Source organism: Crocodylus siamensis, chromosome 14 (assembly GCF_052110815.1).
Source record: "Crocodylus siamensis isolate JL-2025a chromosome 14, ASM5211081v1, whole genome shotgun sequence".
NCBI classification, from domain to species: Eukaryota; Metazoa; Chordata; order Crocodylia; family Crocodylidae; genus Crocodylus; species Crocodylus siamensis.
In genome coordinates, this window is record NC_143408.1 from 15921416 (window position 1) to 15940755 (window position 19340).

The 19340-nt window shown below is 49.8% G+C and overlaps 1 protein-coding gene across 6 annotated transcripts in view; it reads right to left on the reverse strand.

Annotated features, from left to right (window-relative positions):
- Window positions 1–19340, reverse strand: part of KIRREL3 (kirre like nephrin family adhesion molecule 3) — an 839191-nt gene that overhangs the window by 36562 nt on the left and 783289 nt on the right. For 5 of the 6 annotated variants that reach the window (XM_090027372.1, XM_090027368.1, XM_090027370.1 and 2 more), the window contains 4 exons: window positions 16482–16582; window positions 15155–15353; window positions 13240–13275; window positions 4701–4808 (listed from right to left, as the gene is read on the reverse strand). In XM_090027372.1, the coding sequence (XP_089883498.1) occupies window positions 4701–4808; window positions 13240–13275; window positions 15155–15353; window positions 16482–16582 (444 nt within the window). The remainder of the gene's footprint in view (window positions 1–4700; window positions 4809–13239; window positions 13276–15154; window positions 15354–16481; window positions 16583–19340) is intronic. The other variant, XM_090027369.1, reaches the window with a different exon arrangement.

Here is a 19340-nt window from a genome sequence, read left to right on the forward strand (position 1 = left end):
CCTCGGAGCCCAATGTTCACGCAGAGCTTCTGCAAATCTGATGATGCATGATGGCACTGGGCTTTTGCAAATCTGGCCCTTATAGAGGCAGCTCTTTCACAGTCAATTTTGGCTTTAAATCACCTTTTGGAGTCCCCGTGAGTCTGGTCAGCCTAGCTAACTCTTAGCCAGAGGACTGCTCCGGGTGTCTGCTGCCCCATCCACTGTCAAGAAGCACAGAAGTTTCTCTTCCACTCTCAGTAGAGCGTCTCATTAGTACAACCACAGCTTGGCAGCCCTGTTTCCTAAGCAGCAGCCCCACTGTGTCCTCATGCAGTGCTGCTCCAGTGCCAACATCTGCTGCCCAAGCAGGCTTTGCCCCACCATGCTACTCAGGCTGGAGAGCTCATTTCCTTTGAGCAGAACTGAATGGTTTGAACAGGTTCCCAAAGGAAAAGCAGTGTGAGTGACAGATGGCTTTGCAGGAACAATTACCATGCACGAAGTTGGGGAGTTTGATCTGTTTTCCTCTTTCTACTTTTTTTATTTATTTGCTCTTTTAGAACAGGGGCTTGACAGCTTTTGCTTTCCACCCTTTAAAAAACACATTATTGAACAGACATCAGGCTTCTGGGCAAGTCACAGCTGCATTTGGTGTGGTATCCGTCAGAGGACTCTTTCCCACATCTGCAAGGGGTCAGGCTGAGTGCTCTGACAGGTCTGTTCCACTTCTACTGCTCATGTGCTCAGATTCAACATCTAAGCAGCTAATCCCAGTAAACAGCATGGGTAGCCCAGCTCAATCTTGATTCTGTTGGAAGCCTGCCTACGTGTCGATATTGCTCTAAGGAAAGACTATTGCCCTGCACTGCATGTATAGTCATTTATGCCAGTGTACATGCACTGTGCATTGTGACCACTCCGGTATGGTAGCATCATATCTCTTGGATCGGTGCGATGGGAGCACGAGATAAAGCAATGGAAAATCAAGGCCAGGGAGAGACATGGCCATATCATTTTACAGGAGGGGGAGCTGAGAGACAGATAAGTGAAGTGATGTGCCCATGCTAAACAGTGATGTGGTGGCAGTGTTACTAATGAACCCCAGATCTTCTGAGTCAGGAATCGGCCCTGTCTGTCCTTCGATGACCAGCTGTACACTCTATCCATTAGGCAGATGGGAAGACCTGTGCCCCAGAAGGCTCCCATCACTAAGACTTCCTCTTGCTTTCTGCTTTTCAGTTCATGTCCTAGGAAACGCAGCCCAGGCCATGACACACAATGTGAATTTAAACCTGCTTCATGCTTGCTCGTTTTCTGTCCCTGCTGGGGCCAGAACGTGCTCTCAGCTATGGCCTACCCACCCACTGATGTCAGTGAGGCTGAGCATGCTTAGCCCCACTGGCCATTGGGTCAGTTATTCTGGTGTCTCATCAGAAGCTTTAAATGACTTCAGGCCCAGCATCACTGCAGACTGGTGTCCTAATGCTTAGCCAATATGCCTCAGTGCCCTAAGGAGTGGCTGCCCCTGGAGGTCAGAGCAAATACAGCCCAGACATGCCAATTAATGACAAGGGGATGGTGGGGCCTAGGCTTCTCTAGTGAGTGCAGCGCTGAGACCCATCCACTCGCTGCATACAGGGGACTAAACAGCCATCCACAGGTGCGGGCTTCAGTCGTTACAATTCTACAAACACTTTCATTACAGCTCAGTCAGTGTTTGTGCAGCTCCAGGTCACCACTATGTCAGTCCCTGGCGCTCTTTGTCCTCACAACATCACTGGGTGGGAAGAAAAGGGCTATTTTTACTATTTCACGAACAGGGAACTGGTCCAAAGACAGAAGCTCGCCCCAGGTCACGGAACAGAAATTATTGCAGATTTGAGGAATGAATGGGCCTTGCATGCATCAGTCATAGCTTGAGCCCTGCACCCTCCTTCCTCCCAGTGGGTAAGTCTAAGCCCCATCCTTTCTGCTGCCAGATGCCTGGTTTTCAGATAGCCACACACCTGCAGTATGCACACCCCATGCCAGCTTGCATGGGCCAGACCCAGAAAGGCAGCAGTGACGCTGCCCCAGAAGCATCCCCAGCAGTCGCTTTCTCACATGCCAGTGACAGGGATCTTGAAAGTTGCTGTGGAGGACTGTCCTTAAAGTGGTGTCGGTGCCACATTTCTGGGCTTGGAAAGTGCGAGTGGGCTGTGTCTGAAATCATACATTGTAGCAGCAGCAACACAAACCCAACCTAACAACACCAGGCTAAGCCACTGAGCCACTCGGCAGTACCGTAACACGTGGTGTGCGACTGCTGCATCAGGCCCAGGTGCCCACCTAGAGGGGGTGCTGCTCCCCCTGTCACTGCAGCCACCCCGGGCACAGCCCCTGCCCATTGTACCTTGGCCACACAATACCCTGTTTGCCCTGTTGGGAACTTCTAGCGTGTAACATGGAGATCCTGGGGAGCGAAGAGCCATTCTCTTGTTGCAGGCAATGAGGAATCTTTAATGGATTGCTACTGTTTTGAGAAAAGGAGGAGAGCCCCCCAAGAGGACTGTGAGCTGGCCAGCCAGTTGGACGGCAGGTGGCCACTGAATTCCCCCCCAAGGTTTAGAGAGCTGTCAGCAGCATGCCCAGTACCATTTCAATGCTGCTCAGCCTGTGAGTGATCAACACTTTGAATCTCTGGCTTTGCTTTCAGCTCTAAAACTTGGCGTTTCCATTGCATATTTGATCTATCACCGCCACATTAATGTTAAATTGTATGTCCTGTAAAGAACCCTGTACCATCTGGTTACATGAAATAAGATGGATATAATGAACCACATGCTCTCTCCTCCTCTGAATGATGCAGTGCATGCATGTCTATCGAAAAACCACGGGGAAAGCACGACTGATTATGTCTGACCATTGACATGGTAACAACAGTTTGGCCCATTTTCTATTGGGCTGCTTGAATCACACATCATTGCTGAATGATTCTAGCTAAATTGAATTGGCCTGTTCTCAGGTCTTAGCGCTGCACCCATCCATCAGTAATACTTACTAAAATGCAAGATTAATGACTGCCTGAGATTTAATTTGCTAATACCTGCAAGAGCTGCTAATGGGGTTTCGGAGAGTTCAAAAAAAAAAAAAAGAAAAAGGCATTATTATTGCCCTTAAAATTAAACACTTTTCTGCTGTGCGAGACCAGCCACTCGGGAGGAGTTGGGGATCTTTGATTTCTTTGCAAACAATCAAAAAAGAAAACTGACTGTGTTTTTCTGGCAACTAAACATAGAGATTACGTACGGCACTTGGCTTAGTTGTTTCTATCGCAGTGTCCCCATAGTTCGGAAGTATTGTCAAATATTGCTTGTTCCCTGACGCAGTCTTAGAAGCTCAAAACAATCACGCTCCTTTCCCGGATGGGTTGATTCCTTTTCATATAGCCAACAATCACACTTTAATTTCTCTGTGTTTTTTTTTAATGAGGCAACATGATCCTGCTCTGTTTACCTCTTCTTTCCTTTACCTGTGCCTTTGATGTGGTTTTAACTTGTGTTCCCTCGGCAGCAAATCATATCGTATACCACAGGCCCTATGTAACTGCCACTGACTGTAATTCCTTATGAAAATTCATATCTTACAGTGACAAAGAGGATTTGAAAAACAAAGAATGAACAGAGTCAGAAATATGCTCTTCCCCAGTGCCTAATTTTGAGGTGCTAAATGATAGCTGTATTTTTTCCTGCCTGTGCGATGCAACTTTGTTATAAATTGCGTATTCAGAGCACAGCACCGGGTGCTAGGACTCTGGAAGTCTGCTCCCGTTCTGCCATTGATTCTCTGTATGATCTTGAACATCTCCTTCAGCTTCAAGATCTTCATCTGTAAAGCAAGGTGTTGTGTTGCATGAAACATTACAGTGAGATCTGACTCGGCTATGCCCAAAGGAAGCCCGGATTTCACATGGGTGTACTGAAGATTAGAGCGTGGCCCGTCTTGTTACCAAAGTGCTTTGAAATCCTCCCATGGGAGGTGCTGGGAGAGTGCAAAGTAGCATTAAACATTCTGCAGATGCATATGACAGCCAGATTGCTACAGCGTCCTGTCGGCAAACTCAGTATCTAAATCTGCATGAACTATTATTCTCCTCCTACACCACCCCCCACGCTCTCACACAGCATGTTGTCCTTCTCGCCTCTGCCTACGCTCGTCATGCCTTTGCTGATTTTGCTCAGGCCAGAAGCACGCGTGGATATTGATATTTCAGGCTGCATTCCCTGCAATACAAAATGGCCTCAAGCACCAGAGACTGCATCGTCAGAGAGCTCTGACTAGAGAGCTGGATGAAGCCATCATCTGGATTGCTCTCTGAGCAGGTTGGACTGGCCATTCGTTAGGATGCTAATGTAGTTTGGGACAATTTCCACACAGCCTAGCTCTTATCTCTGCATAGCATTTCACCATAGCCCCAACCCAACAGGCAGTTTGCTTAGGGGAGAGCTGATCTTGCTGCTGCTACAAACTAGGGACTTTGAGACCGTGGGTTGATTGCTTCAGCAGGCAGGAACCCCTTTGTGGCTGCGATATGGAAGGCTCAACTCCGAGTCAGGGGACGTCATATGGCCCTACCCTGTGCCGTTGCTCTTCTGCAGTCACACAGGACCTCAGTCTCCAGGACTCTCCGTTTGGCCCCAGCACTTGCTTTTTAAATGACAGAAAAGAACAGCACTTACTTCTCTGTGAGCGTGCACAGCAGAACGCCACGATGGTGGCCATCAGCACCAGGAATGCCACTCCTGCCCCCACAGCCACGCCTATGATCACCGCCATGGGCACCGACTCTGCAAAGGGAACAAGAGTGCAAATGAAGTGCAGAAGTGTGCTTCCCCTGCCCCCTCTAGCTGTACCAGCTGCCAAAACGCTCACTTGTAGGTGAGGACGATGAATCCTGGTGGAGTTTCGCTGGGGCAGTTAGATGGCTCGGCAGACTTCCTAGGCCTCGTACCCATAGCCAGTAAAAACCTCCCCACCCAACCAAGCACAGTTCATTATGAACTCTGTGGGGACGATGCATAGGGCACACAGATGAAGTTGATGGTAACTTGAGTGTCCTGGGAGGACAGGGTGTCAGAAAGGACACGCATGAACAGGAATGGTTTGCTTTACTGGTACCTGGATAATTCTGCTGTGCTAGCCTAGGGCGAGGACTGACATGGCAGGGCTTCCTCTGGAACCTGTACGGTGCTCCTGCCTGAAGGGTCGCTGGAGCGGGGTCCGAAACCCACAGATCCTTGGCTCTAGCCCAACTCTGCCACTGATTCCTCTGTGCAAGTGTGAGTGGACCCATTTGTCTCTCTGTGCCTCAGTTTCCCTGTCTGCCATCTGGGGGCTAATATCTACCTACAAAAAGTGTTGTGCAGTCTAATGACTGGACTGTGTCCAAAGGGCTTGGGATGAAAAGTGCAGTGGAAGGGCAGAGCGTTAATATTATTAAGAAAAGAGAAATGGAATCAGGGCTGGCTAAGGAAAAGGTTACAGAGCCAGGCTGGGTAGTATACAGGAGAATTGTAGACTTATTATTGGGCCATGCTGGCTAAGGTAATAGCTCAGCTGTGAGGGAATGTGCTGGAAAAGGTGGCTGTAAATCATATGTAAATGAATGAACCCAGCAGCCATCCTTCACTGCCTCTACCTGTTTTACATCCAGATAGTTTCTCCTGCCTTTTCCCACTGCTCATCAAGCCTGTCATCCTTCGCAGGAGCCCTTGAGGCGTGTGTTATAATTCCTACAGAAGTCAACAGGAGTCATATGGCAGCTGTGGAGGGGAGAGGTCTCCAAGGATGGAGAAAATGAAGCCAGATGAGCAGCAAAGGGAGATAAGACAGGTAGCTTCATACAGGACCACAATCCTGAGTATGAAGCACTTGGGGGGGCTGGAGTAACAAGGTCGGGGGGCAGGAGAGAACAGCATGTACGTACATGGATAGAAGAGCATGACGGTCTTGGATGGGAATGCAGGATGAAAGAACTGCCATATAGAGTCAGACCGAAAGTCCACCTAGCCCAGTGTCCTGTCTCCGACAGGACTTTCAGATGCTTTGAAAGAAGAGCGTGAGAAACAAGGTAGAAAGAGTCCTCCTTTGCCGTACCCTCGCCGTCACCAAGCAGTAGGTGACATCCCAGATGGACCCGTCCTGCATGCGTTTGTCTAATCTCTTTTGAGTCTGGTTCTCCTAATGGCCTCCACAACCTTCTCTTCCCCATCTTAACTGTACTTTTGTTTGGTTTAAAGCTGATGCCTGCTCATTTCACTGGGTGCAACCTACTTCTGTATTATACTTTATACGCTATTGGAGCTGGAATTACCGCGGCTGCTGGCACCAGACTTGCCCTCCAATGGATCCTCGTTAAAGGATTTAAAGTGTACTCATTCCAATTACAGGGCCTCGAAAGAGTCCTGTATTGTTATTTTTCGTCACTATCTCCCCGGGTCGGGAGTGGGTAATTTGCGCGCCTGCTGCCTTCCTTGGATGTGGTAGCCGTTTCTCAGGCTCCCTCTCCGGAATCGAACCCTGATTCCCCGTTACCCGTGGTCACCATACTTTTTCCACATCATTCATTGCTTTTATGAGCATCTATAACATTCCCCCCTCAGCTGTCTCTTTTCCGGCTAAAGAGACTTTTCGGTTTCTCTTTGATGGAAGCTGTTTGATCTCCAAGACCATCTTTTCTGCCCTTTTCTGCACCTTTCTAGTTCCAGTTCCAGATGGGATGACTAGAACTGCACACCATATTCAGGTTGCAGGCACGTTTTGGTGTGATAGAAAGGCATAATGTGCTTTCTTTTGTTTTCAGTTCCTTTCTTAGTCATTTCTAACATTCTTTTTGGCTTTTTGACACTGCTACGTGTCCTAGACAAATGCCCATGGGTATTATATAGAAGAAAAATACCAGCATATCCCCTCCCCAGGACTGCTGTGTTTTGTAAGAGGCTCAATGCTCCCAGGGTGTGTAGGGCACGCTCTGAGCATGCCTACCCGACCAGGGGATGTAGGTAGGGGATGTGCCAAGCCTGGACTTCACCAGCATGTCTAGAGGAGAGGCAGACATCAACATGCTCAGCTTAGTGAAGACAGGCAACTCTGGGCCTGCTCAGTACCAGGACTTGAGGCACCTAAGTACATCCTTACTAAAACACATAGCTGTCTCCAGCTTCCCAGGCACTTAGGCAGTAGGAAGGATCCCTGCAGATTTCTCACTTAGCTTTAGGCAGCTCCATTTTGCCTAAGTCCCTTTTTTGGAACTGATCTTAAGTGATTTGCCCACAGCCACACACGAAGTCTGGCAGAGTAGAAGCTAGATCTCCCAGGCCTAAATTGCCCACCAGCCATTGGCCCCTGTCTCTGCTTGGTCTAGGGCAGTGGTGCTCATAGTTGAATGGCATAAGACTGGTCTGCAGGCTAGGCCAGGCCCTGCACTGACTCTACACCATTGGGATTGGACCCTGTTCTGCTGCCCTCCCTCTGGAAGCCCTGAGTCGGTCACAGTGCCATGGTGAAGCACCCCTACCTGCCCCATGCTGTCTCTGCCCAGCCCCTGTGTGCTGGATTCAGGGTTCAGGGGCCTCATGCCACCCCTGCCTGGCCAGGATAAGGCTCTGGGAGCCCCAAGCTGGCTGTACCACCATGGTGAGGCACCCCCTGGCCACCCCACGCTGTCTCTGCCCAGCCCCTGTGTGCCGGGTTTGGGCTCCAGGGGTCCCATACTGCCCCTGCCTGGCTGGGGTAAGGCTCTCGGGGACCCTACACTGCTTCTGCCTGGCCTTATGTGCTGGGCTTGGGACCTGTGCTGCCCTGCATACAGGACCATGGCCATGCCTGAGGCAGGGTAGAGTCCAGATCTGCGCAGAGTCCTGTGGCTTGGACTGTGTGGAACCAGGTGCTAGATCTTGCTTGTGGGCCATGGCTGAGCACCCCTCGTCTAGGGCATGGAGTGATACGGACCAGAGTCGAGCTAGGGAATCTCCTCCTAGCTACTGTTCCCTAGGGGTACTCACAATGACTCTACTGCGGTTCAGGGCAGAGGCCATGACATCTGTTGGCTATGTAGGAGCTGATTTGTCTACCAGAAACTGAGCTGGGCTCTATCCTGCCTCGGGCATCTTCAGCAAACTTCCCAGCTCCATGCTAAATGTGGGGTTGTTATTATTGCTGGACACTCACAGGAGCTGAAGAGCTGGCATTTAGGAAAACAAACGTCCCTTTGACTTATAACACCCCATCGGATGTGGAATCAGTACAGGAGAATGAATATATGAAACGCCACAATGTCATTGGGACAGCCCCTTCTCTGAGCCCACCTGGACCCCTTTGGTGCCTGCTCTACGGCTACTCTCCCCACTCAAGGACTGCGCATAGTTATCACAGGACAAAGTGAAGATGCTGCATTGAAATTTTCTACTGTCTATGTTTGAAGCAGTTGCATCACAGAGGCTGATGCTGTGTGACGGGGGCGGACCGGTTTGGGAACCCAGCTTGGGGCCTGGGTCCAGAAACCATTTTCTTTTGTCATCTACGCCCAGAGCATTTGGTTCTCCCAGAACTGATTGAAAGTTTAACTAGACTCAAGGCAGATGCAACCTCCCCAAGAACAGGCGGCTGGTAAGAGAAATGCAGACTAATGTAAACCACATAGCTGAACTAATTCAGATGAACCAGTGATTCTCAACCAGGGGTGCCCTGAGATACTTTCAGGGGTGCTGTGCAGTGCTGCACAATGTTAGTACCATTAAGGGTGCAAGCATGATTCACAAGATCAAACCAGAGTTTTCAAGCAGGAATCCATAGTGTTAAAAACATTCTGACCTTTGGGGGTCTTTTTGAGTTCTTTGCAACAGAAGAGTTGCTCTACTATTTTTCTGTGGTTAAAAAAGGAGTGAAAACTAAGAGCAGACATTTTTGAGGGAGGCTTTGAGTCTATTGATAGGTGCCGCAAATCTAAAAAAGGTTGAAAACCACCTAGATAAGCCACTGTAATCTATGCCGTGATTTTGGCTCCAGGGCAGCTCACTTTGGTTTAAGTAAAGCTTATTCCTAACAGACTTCATCTAAAGCAATATGAGCGGCTCTGACACCCAAATTAGAACGCCTGATTTGGGTTTGCACTAAATAGAGTTAATTAACTACATCATTCGCTGGTTTAAATATACACTGGACCTAACTACTGCCACCTTCTCATGTGGACAAGCACTAAACCACCTGCAAGTAGTGAAGCCCTCTGGTGCCATCACTATGGATCCTGGCAGATGTGTAAGTAAAGGCGTGGTGGGATCATGCTTCTTGCCACACCACTTGTGCATGGCAGGAGGCATGATCGTGGGACTGAGCATCAAATCCCATTGTGGGCACTGTTCCCAGAGTCTGTGCATGTGTCCCTGGGCACTGAGACTGTGTGGCAGTAGGGGCTACAGAACTGCCCAGAGAGAAAAAAATTCTGGTACCTTGGTAAATGTGATACTCATTCTGTGCCCCAGTCTGATGGGTGACCACCCTTCACAGTAAGAGTGGCCAAAATCTGCAATGGGCTTCCAAGGGAGGTGGTGCTCTCCCCTTATCTTGGGGGTCTTTAAGAGAAGGCTGATCAGGCATCTGGCCGGGGTCATCTGACCCAGTGCTCTTTCCTGCCTAGGCAGGGGGTCGGACCTGATGATCTGTTGGGGTCCCTTCTGACCCAAACATCTATGAATCTATGAAAGTCCTCAAAGATCTCTCACAGTGGTCATGTGAACATATTTTGCAGGTATCCTCATCTTGATGCGCATTCATACAAGTGCTCAGAGCACTGCTGACAGATGGTTTTGCCTATGAAATTTTAGCATCATAGGAGCACAGGAAAGTAAGGCTGGAACGGACCTCACAAGGTCACTTCAGTCCATCCCCCTGCTCAAGGCAGGATCACCCTTTACTAACCCATCCTGGCCAAGCGTCTGTCCAACAAGCTCTTGAAAATTTCCCGGGTTGGAGATTGCACAGCTTCTCTGGGCAGCCTGTTCCAATGCCTGATCACCCTCATATTCAGGAAGTTCTTCCGAATTTACAATCTAAATTTCCTCTGGTGCAGCTTGAGGCCATTGCTCCTAATCCTGTCCCTTACAGCCACAGAGAAAAGCCCATCTCCATTCTCCTCATAACTATGCCTCAGGTATTGAAAGACTGTTGCCAGATCTCACCTTGGTCTTCTCCAGATGAAATAACCCTAGTTCTTTTAGCCTTTCCTCATAAGGCAAGCTTCCCAGCCTCTAATCATGTTTGTCACTCTCTGCTGGATTCTTTCTAACCTGTCCACATCCTTCTTAAAGTGTGGGGCTCAAAACTGGACACAGTGCTCTAAGGAAGGCCTCACGAACGGTGAACAGAGTGGAACAATCACCTCTCTTGATCTGCAAGTAACATTCTCATTAATACAACCTCTTCAATATAAATTTTGGTCAAATTTCATTGAAAAGTGAGTAGAAAGGGGCAATAAAAACAATCCACATATGTACATTTGCTGTCAGTATTTGAATAGATGTTTGTTAACATCTTCAGCCAACTCTAGGCCATGGTGCTGTGTTCCAGATCTTCGCTAGGAGTTGGGAGTGACCAGAAATTAAGATCAGTTAGCAGCATTATCAAATATTTCTGGTAGGGTTCACTGTCTATATCTGAGTTAATGGAATATAAGCATTGCCTCGAACGAGTCGTCATTATGGTCCAAGCTAGGGCCTTTCACCGCCATCCTTGACTGTATGAGCTGAAACCACTAAACCTCTGTTAGCTGGTATCTCTCCTGAATCACTCTTTAGAAGGTACCATGCCAGGGTGTTACATGTACCTTATCGTGTACCTTTTCCAGTCTCCTGAATTTAGTGCACAACTGTAGGTAACTAGTTTTGGAGCTGACTTGATTGCTGGTTGCTCTGAAATCCTGGCCCAGAACACTGAGCAGAGGCTTGTGGACATCAAGACACGTAGCTTTGACACCACGGACTGTAGCTTTCTGCCATGAAGTGTCATAGTCAGTTCAGATCCAAAGGGCTACATCCCCAGGCTCAGAGCCACATTGCCAAGTGCTTATCTCTAATTTCTCTATAGCTTGTCTCAGATGCCCAGTGTTGCAGCATCTCAGTGTCAGCAGATCTCACTGCCTGGATTTACACTGCCTCTTCCAAGTACCTTGCCTCATCAGGTGCTCCAGATTGCTTCCAGCAGGGCTGTGAGTGGCACTCTGCCCCCTCAGTGCCTGCTGGTTTTTCCTGGGCCAGTATCTGCATCCTGCTGTAGTCAGGCAAATATCTTTTGTGAGCCTTCCCTCTAGCTGTGCCGACTTCTCCCAGGCTCTGCTCCTTTCTTTTGTTTACAGCAAGTCCCTCATCCATCTGTGAAGGCCTCCGCCTTCTCTTCTGCCACTTCTCAAGCACGCTGGGACAGGTCCCATCTGCTCTGTGACAATGGATGCCAGGTTGACCTGCTGGCAGCTAGTACAGAGCAAACCCATTAGGAACAGCCGCCTCCAGCTCCTCAAACACACCAGGCATGCAGCCCTGAATGTTGCTACGGCCTGGCACTCTGACAACCTGGGCCCAGCAGCAGCTTTGGAGAGTGAGCCAGAGTGGGGCCTCCTCGAGAGCTCTTGGAAACTTATCTCGGTTGGTGGTTGGCATTTGCCTCTTGCACAAAGTTTGCAGCAGAGCCTGTCAAATATGACAGACATGTTTGTTGCATTCTCCTGTGCACACTGTCCCCTTTTCTGCCCCTATGCAGGCTTTGCTGCTCGCTGTGTCCACTTGGTAAACTGACTGGCCAGGAAGTGGCACCCCCAAGCATATGGCAGTGTTTTGGATAGGCTGCCTCCCAAGTTGGAAGCAGTGTAGCCACACCTGTATGGCTGCAGGGGCAGGTACTTAGTCTGAGGCAGACACATTGGTGTTGTTACTCCACTGTGCTAATTAGCTCACCCCAACTGCTGAGCAAAGGTGGCTGTGCTGCTTCCAGTTGAGGTGGCTGTTCATTTGCAGCATGCTTGGGTGTGCAATTAATGAAGATGGCAGGTTGACTGGACAGACACAGCCATGGGTTGAAGAGATGGATTGATATAATTATAATGAAGGAGCCACAGTCATCCAGTGGGAATTAGAAGAAAGGTTTGGTTGCCCACTTCTGTGAGCAATCTGAATGGGAATGTCTTATGTTAGGCAAAGCTCATGCAGAATGTGCAAATCGCTGCACAGAGCAGCCATCATGAAGACTGCAATTGCTTGTTCCTTCAAGAGAAACAAGAAACATGTGGTCAGTGGACAGGTGGGAATGGGCATCATTGCCAATGCCTGATAGTTCAAAGCATCAAGAGAGCAGGGAGCAAGGTCCAGAGGCAAGTCAGGGGCTGTTGATGGTGGTGTTTTGGTTCTAGATGGGTGACGTGACCAGCAGCTGGAGAAGTACTTGAGGAATGTATTGCAGACAATGACAAGGGCTCACCTGGGATGGCAGACACAGTCACTTACAATGGGAAGGGCTGGATGAGATGGTTGGGCAGCTGGGTACAGCAATGGTTGGCTCAGCAGTCACTGAGCTGACAAAGGTCTCTGCATTGCAGTTTGACAAGTCAGCAACTCCAGTTCCCCAGGAAACCTAGTTCAGGCTTTATGGAAGATGCTGTAGCTTGGGGAGATGAAGCATGCAGTTACCAATGCCTGATCCCAGGATGGGGCCAACTTCACATCCACTCCTGCTTCATCTAAGCCTTCTCTCCCAGTCAGGTGAAAAACAGCTATGGCTGGGAGTGACTTTTCCTTCTGAAAATTCACTGTTCCTTCCTCTGGGGTGGTTTTCTCATGATAATCCTAGCACTTATCAGAGCTGGTCATCTGTCCCTCCCCACTGCATTTTGAAACTAAACCTGTGTCACTTCACTGCTCAGTTTTGGACATTTTATCAAAGTGGCCAAGTATTATTGCCCCATTTGACAGATGGGGCAACTGAAGCCCTGAGAGGCAGTAGGATTTGGCCAGGTTTGCACAGCAGGTCAGCAGCAGAATTGGGACCAGAATCTAGGGTTCCTGACTCCCAGCCCACCCCTGTCCACTGCCCCCTGCTGCTGGTCAGAGCCTTCTGGACTTTGCCCTGCCCTCCCCCTGGCTCTCCTTCAGTGATGGGGAAGCTGCTGCCGAGTGCTGAAGAGTGGTGGCAGCTGGGGGCAATTCACATATTCACCTTCAGCTCATGATTCCATACCTGCTTCCATACCAGCTCCTGATTTCATTTCCGTACCTGTTTGAAAACAAACAAGTGTCCACAGCCTTGCCGAGCCCAAGTGCACATGTCAGTATTTCTTTGCTGAGTTCAGATGCAATGGTGCACGAAAGTCCCCTCAAACAGGTGTCCTCTGCCACCCTACAGAGGCATCTGTTGGGGCTCCAGTACAGGGGGACAGACATACAGTCCAGGACTGTACTGCGGTTTGCTGCCAGAGCATTACTTTGATGTAGTGTAGAGACACCTGATCGGTTCACCTCCATTGTCTAGTAGGGACAGTCACTAGGTCTACTTTCCTATTGGCTCTGCCCCTGGGAGTCGCTGCCAGTGGGCCACTGTTAGGAACTAGCTCCAATGTCATACCAGCTGCGAGAGCCCCAGAGCCCTTGTGAGACCCAGCATGGTCACCCACAGCCACTAGGGTCCAGCTCCATTTCCCTGCTGTGTTATGAGTTGAGGAACCCAGAGCAAGAGGCCTGTAGCACTGCCTACTGGGAATCGTTTAATTGGCTCCATCAACCCATCCCCTGGGACCCAATCTCGCTGCTATGTGTTAGCTCTGACTGGCAGAAGACCCAGGAAAAAACCACTGATTGTTTGTATTGGAAGAAGCCCAAGGCTAATTTTAAGGGGTTCATTTAGCTCTGATTTAATCTGGATGGCAGCCTTGCCTATAAATCAGAGCTTAATGAGAACAATCCACCTGCCTGCCCTGGCATTTAATAAAATAGAATAGGACTGGAGTCCCTCCAGGAGAAAAACATTTTTTACAGAGACATCTCCTGCCTCCTGCACTGTGATCATCCTGCAGGGAAGTGCCGGATCTGCCCCAGGATGTCTTAGGTTGCTGCTTAGCTTCTTTCAGGTGCGGCCGTGCCCTTTGCTGCTGCAATGGGTTCTCTCAGTTGAGCCCTTCCAGCGTGCAGCATGCCACCCCATGGGCACTCTGCTTCAAAGACTAGCTTGGCATGCTTAGACCGATGCCCTATTTCATTGGGTGGCACAACAGTGTAGCATAATGAGATACAATGGCAGTCACTCCAAAGCCCCCTGGACAGGATAGCTGTTGTCAGCTTGTATTACGCAGACCCAGCCAGAATCACTGACCACGTCACATCAACAGGTCCTGGTGCCTCAGATCCCATCTACTCTGGGGATGATTACTGGAGCTCACCACCTCCCCCAGCACTTGGCAACAACAGCTTTTTGTGCTGTGGAGCAAGGGGTCCTGAGCAGCTCACACATCAATTAGCTCTCAATGCCCTCCTGCCTCTGCCCCACATGGATGGGCTCAGTCTTGCTGGGTGCTTAGTCAACTCCCATTGTTGTCAATGATAATTGAGGTCGTATCCAGGATCGACCTTAGTGTGAGCCACACAAGATCCCATTGACATCAGGCAGCCTTGGCTCTGTAGAGCATTTCCCATCTACCTATTCCTCTCCCAGGCCCCTGGGCCCTCAGGGACTGAGCCCAAAGCTGGGACATTTGGCAGAGAGGGACACCTCATCAACCTTCCCAAGCATCCCCATTGCCCTTCTAATTGGGAGTGTCTACATGAGACACAAACTGCACAGTAGCTGAATAATACTGCACAGTAGCATGTCACAGCACAAACAGTGCTAATATGCTACTGCACAGGATTATTACGCTACTGCGCAGTGGCATCAGTAAAAAGGCATTCGCTGGTGCTACTAAGCAGTAACCCCAGTTACTGTGCATTTATTTAGTACTTGATTATACAAGTACTAAATAAATGTGCAGTAACCACTTGTTGATGTGCCCAGTGTCTCCTGTGTCTCAAATAACTCCCCCTGCTGCTACCGACTAGCCAGATGCAAGCTACCAGTGCTTGATAGTCCCTTCTGGTGTCTAAGTGCTGTTTGCAGCTCCCACCTTGTTCTTTCAGCCGGATGATCTCAGTGTCTGAGCCAAAGCTATTCCACGCGGTGCAGTTGTAAATGGTCTGGAAATCAGCTCGGACAATATTGCTGATGGTCAGTGTTGAGATGACGCCTTCGTCTGTGCTGACGGTTTCCACTGTGTAGCGCCCAGATGTTCCTGACTCTAGCACATTCTCCTTCCAGGACCAGGCCTGCAAATCAATACGAGAAATTAGTCCTGCTCAAATAATCCTGTCCGAAAGAGCCTCCATTTGGCTTTGTTTCTGCACTCCAAGTACCTGAGGGCACATGTTGTAGCCATCAGATAGCTAATTGACAAGTTCATCCAGTAAGAGACATGGGAGCAAAGTTCCCATTGAAAGCTACTGGGACTTGCGCTCCTAAGTCACTTAGATGCTTTTGAAAATCCTCCCCTCAAGGTTTGAGAGGCAGTGTAAAATGCTATTTGCACCAGCTGCAGTTGTGTCTAGGCACAGAGGGCAGGATTGTCCAACAAGAGACCCAGATCCACCTTACACTCAACGTCCACTTCCAGTCAGGTTTAGAGGATTTTACATTGGAACCCATGATTGCTACAACAGGGGAATGGATCAGACATCACCGCAGGGTTAAACAATTCTTTCACGTTCTCTGTGGGAGCCAGGGATGGAGCTGTTTGCCTTGTCCACCATCAACCTGATTCTCAGCTCACTTCCAAGGACAGACTCTTTCTTGGGTCAGCAGCAGACGGGACCCAGCTAAACTTCCTGACACCCTGGTGCATTTGTAGCACTAGCCCTTAGGAAATGCTTCTGGCTGGTGATCTCAGTTCATGTGATTTGAGACAGGCATGTACAGCCCTGTGCCACTGTCTCTGACTGCTGTTCTGACTGCAACTGCACTTTGCACATGTGTCAAACTAGGACGCTGCTCTGTGCTTGCGTGGGTGTGAGGCAAAGAGCCAAACAAAATCAACTGGCCATTGCAAAGCAATTGTCTAGAAGCACTTAAAATAGCTGCTGGTATCTGAGCACCTCTCAGCACCTGGGAGGGAGAGCAATGCTTTTGGCTTCATTCAGCAAGGAGTGGAGGCCCAGCAGAGACAGTCTAGGGCTCAGAGGCTTCCTGCTTATTACCCAGGTGATTAAAAGCCACTGGGATTTCTCCCTTTCCCTTTAATGAGTTTCTGCAGGTTTAGGATGCTCCACAGTGGCTCAAGCCTGACCTTTTTATCTAGCAGGGGCCTGGCAAGGCCCTGTGGGGTGGGGGTGTTAGACAGTGGCAGCTGCCTCTTCCTGCACATAACCTTCAGACTGGAGACACGGGAAGGGGGTACTCACGATTCTGTCTGGCGGAGGGGTGCTGCGGATGAAGCACTTGATCTGTCCCTTCTCCCCGTGCAGGGCATGCTGAGTCTGTGTGCTGGAGATGATAGGAGGCCCTGAAGGAGGACAGAGAGGTATTCAGTACACAGGTGAAGTCCCACGGCAGGCGGTATAGTGTAAGGCTGGTGAAAGGCATCACAGCATTTCCACTGGGGTGGGGGGGTGTTGAGAAGTGTCTGAGGGCTGAAGAAGATCTGTGTTAGGGCTGTGTTTCTCCAGGAAGAGAGGTCCCAGAGAGCTGCATTCTGGACACAGTGTAGTATCAAAAGCTGGCAGGGGGACAGCCTGGGCTGTGACACCAGCAACCAATGCTTCCTTGTGACAGGGAACCTTATAGACCTTATAAAAACCTGTGCTAGGGCTGCACCGGCCTCAGCCAGCTGGGGATTTGGACTGCGTGTACAGTGCTCCTCAGTGGTCTCGGATGCTGCAATGGAATAGCTGATGCAAACTTATGAGAGGCCCGGAGTTTGCATTTCCCCCTTTGTTTGTGAATTGTTTCCCATCTTGGTTGAGCCATGGGTGTCCGGCAGAGGGACCCCTTGCGCTATGCATGATGCACTCAGCTGCCCGCTGGTCCCAGAGGCTAAAGCCCTGCAGGTTGCTCTGGGTCTCTGCTTACTTTTGCTCTCAGACGGGCCTCTGCTCTGCAAACCCTGGCCTATAATAAGGCCTGGCAATGGGTTTGCTCAGGCAGGAAAGTGGAAGCTCCTCCTGACCAGGTATTCCTACAACTTAGCTGCTGGATTCATTAGGCAACTGTTACAGTTGACCTGTGGAGCAGAGTTTGAATGAGTCACAGAGAAACTGGCAGTAGCTGCTGTTGGCAAGAGCAAGTCTGTGACATGCAGGAGTGGCACCTGCAGCACCCTGCCACCAGCTCAGCTTAGCCCTTCGTGCCATACCACGAGCCTGCTCTCTGGGCTCCTCAGGTACCGCTGAACACAGCTTGACTGTACTATGTACAGCACCACAGTTAGCCATATGTTAGTCTGATGCTGAACACAATGCAGGGTAGATCGACACCTCTGTGTGTGTGTGTGTGTGTGTGTGTGTGTGTACTACAAGCTTGCATGAGCTGAAGCTCACTTCATCAGCTGCAGTGAAAGAGCATGTAGGTACCATATATGCGCAGCTTCAGACCCATGCAGTGCAGAGCACAAAGTGGCCCCAATATCATTTAGGTATAGAAGGCCCATGTTACAGATTGCCCCATGCAAGCTAGGCACCTAGCACCACTGAAATTAAATGAAAAGTCTAACCTGCATAGTTGTTTTTCTAAGTGTCACTAGGTGTTTGTCTTTATTTTTAAGACCTTAAGGGTGTGGACACATGACACATTTAGTCTGCAATCTTTTGACTTTACTTGGGAGTTATAGTGGAGTGTATAGGAGCCCTATGTCCATACACCTATACGTGTGCAGTGAGGCTGCTCTACCGTGCTGTAATTACAGTGTGTAGGAGCAGACTTGATTAACTGAGTCTGCTGGAGCATGATAATTACTGCGCTCCAGCAAACTCCAGCGTCACATGTATCAGCCTCCCTATACTGAAAAATGGCAGCAGGGGCACTGAAACTAAAGTGTCGGACGAGCTGTAGTTAAAGCGCCCTGCACTGCCATTTTTCAGCGCAGGGACACTGACACACGATGCTCTGGGCACTTTAAGTAGAGCGGCTGTTGGACCGGCTTTAAATCAAGTCCCCCACCCTACCCCTGAACTCCCAAAGCACGTGTATCAACACCCATAAGGTACAACCTTACACAGATGTAAGTCACTCCATTCTAGGACAGGTGTTCCTCAGAAAGTGAAGAGAAGCTATGAACTGGAATGGGTTACATCACTGTGGACATAACTAGACATGCAATTAATGCACAGAAAGCATTAATTTTCCTGACAGTGTGTCTACACATGTGCCCATTGGGAGCAAAATTGGGTCTGAAGCTACTCCTGCTCTGCTCCCATATAGCATCCAGGGAAAGCTCTAGGCTCCCCAGGGTGGCAGCGGGCACTGGAGTCAGGCCTGAGCTTGGGACAGGGATGCAGGGGGGGAAGAAGGAGCTCTCCTGCCTCTGGAGGAGCTGCCGCACACCCCACACCCCTGCCCCCGGCAGTTGCTGACTGTCCAACCCTGATCCGATCTCAGAGCTGGGGCTAGGACAATGCCTCCTGCCCCCATAGCAGGCAGCTGCCTGGCACAGGGGCAGTGTCCCAGCCAGTCTCAGAGCCGGGGCCAGCAGCTGCCTGCTGCGGGGCAGGGAACATTGTCCCAGCCTCCTCTCTGATTTGCTGATTGGAGCAGGGGCTGGGAAGCAGGCAACTTGGAGCAGGGGAAGGGACAGTTCTCCTGCCCCTGCTGCCTGGGCTGACCGGGATCCATTTGCTGTCGGTCACCTACGTAACCATGAGCTACTGCACATTAGCTAAAGTCCAGTAAATCTACTACTTCTATTTCCAGGTAACCATGCATTTCCAGAAAACCATGTATTAGCCTATTTTTATGCTCCATAGCTACTGTGCATGGTTACATAGTGACCCTTTACTGTGCAGTAGATTAGTTTACTGCACAGTAAAGCGTCTCGTGTAGACACACTCACTACAGCTGTATGTCTGGGGTAGCTGTTTGCTCAATGCAATCTGACTCCTCAGCCACCTAGTGGCCACGTGCTGTTGTGGCTGCTTCAGGCAGATTTGTTTTTCTCTCTCCTTTTTTTTAGTGTGTGCGCTGCCAAAGTGAGCACATTGCCTTTCTCAGCAGCGTCCCTGCCTTTTTCCTCCCCCATTCCCTACCCTTTGTATTCTAACCACTGCTTT